The 8387-nt window shown below is 47.1% G+C and overlaps 1 protein-coding gene across 1 annotated transcript; it reads left to right on the top strand.

Moving 5' to 3' along the window:
- The first annotated feature begins 610 nt into the window (after window positions 1-610).
- On the top strand, window positions 611-5844 carry LOC134294889 (adhesion G-protein coupled receptor F3-like). The gene is made up of 4 exons (XM_062966670.1): window positions 611-1003; window positions 2082-2231; window positions 4641-4837; window positions 5629-5844. The coding sequence occupies exons 1-4, from the start codon at window positions 628-630 to the stop codon at window positions 5842-5844; spliced, it is 939 nt and encodes a 312-aa protein (XP_062822740.1). The 5' UTR covers window positions 611-627.
- The last annotated feature ends 2543 nt before the right edge of the window (window positions 5845-8387 follow it).

Raw genomic sequence — 8387 nt, 5'->3', positions numbered from 1 at the left:
GTCTTAATGCCGACACAGTTCTTAAGTCTCTGATAAAGTCCAAAAATAAAGCAGCAGTCTTACTTCAGACAAAGAAGCAACAATAAATCCTTAGGAGCAGTTTCCCAAACGCAGATTTGAAGCAGGCACAAGGGGAGCGAAGGCTTAGGCATTAGAATCAGTTTGTTACCAGCAAGAGCTGGCTGCACCTGCTTCTGCTTTATTTATTTATTTACAGTATTTATATTCCGCCCTTCTCACCCCGAAGGGGACTCAGGGTGGATCACATTACACATATAAAGCAAACATTCAATGCCATAACATAGAACAGAGACAGACACAGGCACCGGGCTGGACTCGAACTCATGACCTCTTGGTCAGAGTGATTTGTTGCAGCTGGCTGCTAACCAGCCTGTGCCACAGCCCAGCCTTTATAGCCCTGAGTCCCCTCACAGCTGCTAGGGCAGTTCCCAATTACTCAGCTGCATTTCTGGCAGCTATTGTAGCTGAACGACATCTCTGCTCTGTTTCTTTTCGCCTTTCCTGAAATGTGGGCACTTGCAAGACCTCCTCCTCAGATTCCAACCCCCTTCCTCGTCTGAAGATGAGGAATCCCTAACACTACATCACAAACATTTACAACTTGACATGCTTTTTAAAATGTTCCTTAATCCGTTCCCAGTGGGACAGAGTATGTCGGGCACTTTCAGAGAAAGGAGCGAACAGACACACAGACTCCAGTCCTGCTTTGATAATAATAGTCCTGGATTGGACTGGATGGTCTTTGGAGTCTCGTTCTTGTCTTTTGCAGGAACCTACATCTGTCGCTTCCGTCGTGGGGAGGAACTCTTGGAAATCCGGCAGGAGGTCTCCGTCCCGCTGGTCTCCGCAGACCTCATCCCAGGCATATCCCAGCAGTCCATGGATTGCAGCTCTCATCGTCCACTGACCCTGGAGTGCTGCATCCGGGACAGAGGCATGGAAGGAGTCAAAGCAGCCTGGGACCCCGGAGAGACGGACTTCGGTGGGTTTTGGGGTTTAATATCGGGGGCCCGGAAGGGGTCCCATCATCCCCAGGTGGCCCCTCTGAGGATGCTGGGCAGATAGTCATGCCATATCTTAGATCAAGGCTTCCCTTTCTGATTGCTTCTGCATTATTTCTTTTGCCTTTCCAGTGCCTGTTGAGGAAAATTACCTGTTCAGCATACAGGTAGTTTGTGTATCGGAGCAGTTACAGATAGGATTTGAAGTAGTTTCTCTGTGGAGATAACACGGGGCATCTTTCGCAGAATCAACAGTCCATAGTCCAAAGCATCTCTCTGTCCTGAGAGTCTAAGAGAGTCTCTGTTTCTAAGTTGCAAGTCTAATGGTTTCTGTGCATCATTCTGTTCCTACTGTTTCTAAAATGGAGTCTGAGTCCTGAACAAGCCCAGATTTGGTCACATGGTCTGCAGCCCCTCCCACAACATAGAGTTAAGGAAAACTGCATAGCAATACACACATATACAGTACAGTAAGCAGCCATCTCAATTATATGCGTAAGAAATAACTAGTGGAGGCTTGAAAAGGTTGCTGTTTCCAGCAGGACATTTGTTTAGGATACCCAGTGGATACTGGAAGTGATAGTACCAGGTGGACATTTATGTGGGTGTCGGGTTCTCTTCTCCCAGCTGTGCTGTGGGCCAGTCTTCCAAAGGAAAAAGCACCAAGACACGCTGGTAGATTCCAACAGGTTTTATTGTACCGAATGCCAGAACCTTCTCTTTGGTCCACATATATAGGGGCTCTCACATACCAGAGGGTCATTGACGTTTTATGGCTGGCCCGTTTTATGGTTGGCATCTGTTCTTTGTCAGCTGACCAGAGATGTCACAGATTGGAGATCATGACAGTGGGGCAGTCTGTGGCCATTCTGCTCAAAGATGCATCCTCTGGCTGGTGGATGAGCCATCTTGAACATTTCTGCAAATGTAGCACATCCGTCTGGGGGCACTGGTTTGGGAGATACCATTTTGGGCATCCCTTTGGCCCCTTCCTTCCTTCCTTCCTTTCTTCTTTGCCTTTGAATCCCTCCTGAGGGTCTGTGCCCTCCTTGTCCCCAGCTGACCCCGTGGCCGGAAACGGGGGCTCCCTCTGCCACCGCTTGACCCTGGGCTCCTGTCCCGACGAAGAGGAGGCCGCCTTCGTCTGCACCTTCCAAGGCCAGGGAACTCCATCCGTCCAGAGCACTGTGAGGGTCAGCCCCATCCGAGGTAAGCCGGGGACCGAGATGGGAAGGGGTTCAGCCCTGATGGGGAGGAACAAGGAGGGTCTTCACCAGTGTGTGTTTCCGTCCATTCCTTTGCCACTGTCTGGAATGCATTCAGGAGGAGCCTCATTGTCCATGCAAAAACAATCCAATGCAACTCCAGACCCACAAGCAGTGGAACCTTTTGGGGGGGCCAAATCCGAAGCATAAAATACATTATCAGGAGAGCATCCCCTGTGAAATTACTCGCATCTGTTTCCCATCTCCAGGCACCTGCAATAAGGATCTCTAGTATCTCAACCCAAACAATACTAGGGAACAGGAGATGTTTTCCAGCAAGTTTATTTGATCAAACAAACAGCACGCGTGACAAGCTTGCAAAGATAGCGCCGCACTCTCTAATGATTGCGTCCAGGCATGGGCCAACTTGGGCCCTCCCTCCAGGTGTTTTGGATTTCAACTCCCACCATTCCTGGCCTCAGCCAACACACCTGGAGGGAGGGCCCAAGTTGGCCCATGCCTGGACTAGATGATTTTGCAAACACCTGGGGAATTGGTTTGTAACTGTTACTATCCTGCTGCTGGAAAACTTAAGCTTAAGTGACTGAGGGGGGAAAGGAAAGGGCCTGATGCCAGGAATGGTGGGAGTTGAAGTACAAAACACCTGGAGGGAGGGTCAAAATTGACCCATGCCTGGACTAGATGATTTTGCAAACACCTGGGGAATTGGTTTGTAACTGTTGCTATCCTGCTGCTGGAAAACTTAAGCTTAAGTGACTGAGGGGGGAAAGGAAAGGGCCTGATGCCAGGAATGGTGGGAGTTGAAGTGCAAAACACCTGGAGGGAGGGTCAAAATTGACCCATGCCTGGACTAGATGATTTTGCAAACACCTGGGGAATTGGTTTGTAACTGTTACTATCCTGCTGCTGGAAAACTTAAGCTTAAGTGACTGAGGGGGGAAAGGAAAGGGCCTGATGCCAGGAATGGTGGGAGTTGAAGTACAAAACACCTGGAGGGAGGGTCAAAATTGACCCATGCCTGGACTAGATGATTTTGCAAACACCTGGGGAATTGGTTTGTAACTGTTGCTATCCTGCTGCTGGAAAACTTAAGCTTAAGTGACTGAGGGGGGAAAGGAAAGGGCCTGATGCCAGGAATGGTGGGAGTTGAAGTCCAAAACACCTGGAGGAAGGGCCCAAGTAAGCCCATGCCTGGTCCCTCTTTTAGGGGCACATTATTATTTTGGGGGGGGGGGTGTAATTCCAAAGCATTAAATGCATTATAATGTGGGTCTTGTGCTGTCATTGAGACCCCCCCCCCCACCAAGCAGCTTCTAACTCCCTTCCAGGGCCCGTAAGCGTAAAGAAAGACCCCCTTCAGCCTGTCTGCCCTCTCCACCCCTTTGACAAAGTGTTGGGGCGCACTGCCATGTCCCTCTTTCCTTTATGGCCCGAAAAACCTCCAGGGTCTCTATATCCATCCAATCAGACACTGGAAACAAGGAGATCGCTCAATAGTTTTATTTGACCGAATCGCCCTGCTGGGTGAGCAAGTGCCACACCGAAACGGAGACACAGCTTAGTTTTATAGTCAGTACCTTGAGCATACTTTGAGCATGCGCACAGGTTTTGTCCTCCGATTTGTGCCTCATCTTTATCTCTTCCTTTGGTGGACAGCTCTTATCAGGGCCTGCTTTTCCTCAGCAGCCAGTTGTCCCTTCTGCATCCTCCTCCACATTGGAAATCCTATGGGTGCCCATGGTTGCAATTGGGTGTCTTTTTGTTAGGGATTCCTCATCTTCAGAAGAGGAAGGGGAGCAGGAAATGTTCATGAATCTGAGGGTAAGTTGGAATCTGAGGAGGAGATTTTGCAAGTACCCACTTTTCAGGAAAGGCGAAAGGAAACAGAGCAGAGACGTCGTTCAGCTAGAATAGCTGCCAGAAATGCTAAAGTAATTGGGAACCGCCCTAGCAGCTGCTGAGTGGAGGGACTCAGGGCTATAAATCAGAAGCAGGGGCAGCCAGCTCTTGCTGGTAACAAACTGACTCTAAAGCCTAAGCCTTTGTTCCCCTTGTGCCTGCTTCAAGTCTGTATCTAGGAAACTGCTCCTAAGGATTTATTGCTGTTTCTTTGTCTGAAGTAAGACCGCTATTTGATTTGGGAATTTAACAGAGACCAAGAACTGTGTTTACCCTAAGACTTCCTTGCTTCCTTTTGCATTATTCCACTGAGTGTGCTGTACTTTATGTCTTGCTGAAGTAAAGCAGTTTTCATTTGCTTACCACAGTTTCTTAAGGCTGTTCTTGAAAGACAAAACAGGACACTTTTTCAAGGAGGCACACATCCTTGACGATGGGGCAGGGCACTCATGCATGCTTCCTACCTACCTTCCTTTATTCCTTCCTGTTGTAGACGGAGACCTCTTCTGCCCCAGGGAGGAGGCAGGGGGCAGCTGGGGGGCCACCAAAGCTGGACGGACAGCGGAGCTCCTGTGTCCGGAGGGCAAGGAAGGCAAGCTCCTGCGCAACTGCTCTGCCGGAGGCTCCTGGGGACCCATAAAGGGCGGATGCACCAGCCAGAAGCTGCTCTCGGATCTGCACCAGGCCCAGGTCTGTACTTTGAGGGGGAGCAGGGGGGCACTGGGTTTAAATGGGGGACCTTCTTCTGGGTGGGAACTGAGCCCAATGGGAGGAAGGGGAGCAGGAAAGAGGACTCCAAAGGAAGGGGACTCCAATGCGGTCCCCCTTGCATCCGTCTCAGCCCAGTTCTGGGTGAGCCCCATTGCCATAGGGTTGAAGATGACCAGAAGTCCTCAAGGGGAAAATGTGGGGATCTGGTGCCAAAACTACTTGTGACAAAATCCGTATTGACTCGAGTCTCATGCACCATCGGATTTACCGTGTTTCCCCAAAAGTAAGACATCCCCGGAAAATAAGACCCAGTCGAGGTTTTGCTGTATTGCCAAATATAAGACATCCCCCGGAAATAAGACCTATGGCAGCTACTTCCTCCCTGACCGTTTTCAGTCAGCGCTCTCCTCCCTCTCTGAGATGAAAGTGGCAGTTAAAACTGGTTATAAATAATAATCAGGCTTTGGAGAGTAAGGCAGCCATTTCCTCCTTGACCGTTTTCAGTCAGCGCTCTCCTCCCTCTCCTAGATGAAAGTGACAGTTAAAACCATTTGCCTCAGTACCAAGCTAGAGGCCGCAGCCAATCGGAATTCTGACTCCTGGCTGGCTCAACCAATCAGCTGTCGACACATCCTTTTCCACTCAACCCACTCTCTTCATGCTGCCTCTTTACAAATCCCCACAAAGTTTGCCCAAACTGGGACTAGAGATATTGGGGCATCAACAAGGCCCCCAATCCCTCCCTTCTGACGGCCCCTATTTCTGCACAGCTGCTCCAGGCCGGGCTGGGAGACCCCCAGACGGCGGTCCCCATGATGCTCTCCTGGCTGGACGGAGCGGCCCTCGGGGCCCCGGGCTCTTCTCCGCAGGACCTGCTCACCACCATCGCCATCATGGACGCCCTCTCGCACGCGGCACTGGACGCCCACATCCGCCTGGACAGCAGCGCAGTGGCGGTGAGTTCCCAAGGGAAACGCTCCAACTAGGTAAGGCAGCTTGATGGATCAGACTCGGCTGAAGTCCTGGAGAGACAACAAAGGCCTTACTGAAGGAAGGAGGAGATGAAGGGGGAGGAAGGAAGGGAAGAGTGTGAGTGTGCACAATTTTAATAATAATAATAATAATAATAATAATAATAATAATAATAATAATAATCCCAGGAGCAAGCCATCAGAACAAATGCAATTAAGGCCAAGATTGAAAAATCAGCTGATGACCCAAAATGCAGACTGTGCAAGGAAACCGACGAAACCATTGATCATCTCCTCAGCTGCTGTAAGAAAATCGCACAGACAGACTACAAACAGAGGCACAACTACGTGGCCCAAATGACTCATTGGAACTTATGCCTCAAGTCCCACCTCCCAGCAGCAAAGAACTGGTGGGATCACAAACCTGCAAAAGTATTGGAAAATGAGCACGCAAAGATACTGTGGGACTTCCGAATCCAGACTGACAAAGTTCTGGAACACAACACACCAGACATCACAGTTGTGGAAAAGAACAAGGTTTGGATCATTGATGTTGCCATCCCAGGTGACAGTCGCATTGATGAAAAACAACAGGAAAAACTCAGCCGCTATCAGGACCTCAAGATTGAACTTCAAAGACTCTGGCAGAAACCAGTACAGGTGGTCCCGGTGGTGATGGGCACACTGGGTGCTGTGCCAAAAGATCTCAGCCGGCATTTGGGAACAATAGACATTGACAAAATCACCATCTGCCAACTGCAAAAGGCCACCCTACTGGGATCTGCACACATTATCAGAAAATACATCACACAGTCCTAGACACTTGGGAAGAGTTCGACTTGTGGTTTTGCGAAACGAAATCCAGCATATCTATCTTGTTTGCTGTGCCATACAACGTCGTTGTGTTGATAATAATAATAATAATAATAATAATAACAACATCATACAATCCTAAGGTTAGCAGATATCCCTAAGGATCATCCAGTTCAACTTCCTTCTACCATGCAGGAGGACACAATCCAACCACTCCTCACAGATGGCCATCCAATATCTGCACAATAATAATACACATCGAATCATAGCATCAGACAGTTAGGAGACACCCCTAAAGGCCATCCAGTCCAACCCAACTCTGCCATGCAGGACACAATCCAAGCACTCCCAACAGATGGCCACCCAGCCTCTCAATACTAATACTACTAATAATAATAATAATAATAATAACAACAACATCATACAATCCTAAGGTTTGAAGTGACCCCTAAGGATCATCCAGATCAACTTCCTTCCACCATGCAGGAGGACACAATCCAAGCACTCCTGACAGATGGCCATCCAGCCTCTCAATACTAATACTGATAATAATAATAATAATAATAATAATAATAATAATAATAATAATAATAATAATAATAACAACAACATCATACAATCCTAAGGTTTGAAGTGACCCCTAAGGATCATCCAGATCAACTTCCTTCTACCATGCAGGAGGACACAATCCAAGCACTCCTGACAGATGGCCACCCAGCCTCTCAATACTAATACTGATAATAATAATAATAATAATAATAATAATAATAATAATAATAATAATAATAATAATAATAACAACATCATCATACAATCCTAAGGTTTGGAGTGACCTCTAAGGATCATCCAGATCAACTTCCTTGTACCATGCAGGAGGACACAATCCAAGCACTCCTGACAGATGGCCACCCAGCCTCTCAATACTAATACTACTACTACTACTACTACTACTACTACTAATAATAATAATAATAATAACATCATCATACAATCCTAAGGTTTGAAGTGACTCCTAAGGATCATCCAGATCAACTTCCTTCTACCATGCAGGAGGACACAATCCAAGCACTCCTGACAGATGGCCACCCAGCCTCTCAATACTAATACTGATAATAATAATAATAATAATAATAATAATAATAATAATAATAATAACAACATCATACAATCCTAAGGTTTGGAGTGACCCCTAAGGATCATCCAGATCAATTTCCTTCTACCATGCAGGAGGACACAATCCAAGCACTCCTGACAGATGGCCATCCAGCCTCTCAATACTAATACTGATAATAATAATAATAATAATAATAATAATAATAATAATAATAATAACATCATCATACAATCCTAAGGTTTGAAGTGACTCCTAAGGATCATCCAGATCAACTTCCTTCTACCATGCAGGAGGACACAATCCAAGCACTCCTGACAGATGGCCATCCAGCCTCTACATAATAATGATGATGATGAAGATGATGATGATGATGATGATGATAATAATCAGCCTTTATTTATACCCCACTTCCATCTCCCGTAGGGACTCGGGGTGGCTTACACAATGACACATAATAATGCCATACTATGTACAATAATGTCACTCAGAACACAACAGATAAAAATCAACATATAAAATTAATAAAAGCAACCTCAATTAAATAAAAACAATAAAATATTGGTGTAGCTGTTGGGGATTCTGGATGATAGGCAGAAGCTCTTACGTGTGCCCATGAGCCCAGAGACACCCT

This window comes from Anolis carolinensis, unplaced genomic scaffold (assembly GCF_035594765.1).
Source record: "Anolis carolinensis isolate JA03-04 unplaced genomic scaffold, rAnoCar3.1.pri scaffold_27, whole genome shotgun sequence".
In the NCBI taxonomy this organism is placed as follows: domain Eukaryota; kingdom Metazoa; phylum Chordata; class Lepidosauria; order Squamata; family Dactyloidae; genus Anolis; species Anolis carolinensis.
This window is presented reverse-complemented; position numbering and strand designations above follow the sequence as displayed.

Bases quoted from the DNA above. Each gene is read 5' to 3' on its own strand.
- LOC134294889 (XM_062966670.1), top strand. From the start codon at position 628: ATGCTTTTTAAAATGTTCCTTAATCCGTTCCCAGTGGGACAGAGTATG. The intron at 1,004-2,081 runs GTGGGTTTTGGG...CCTTGTCCCCAG, and splicing joins CCCCGGAGAGACGGACTTCG to CTGACCCCGTGGCCGGAAAC. The intron at 2,232-4,640 runs GTAAGCCGGGGA...TTCCTGTTGTAG, and splicing joins GAGGGTCAGCCCCATCCGAG to ACGGAGACCTCTTCTGCCCC.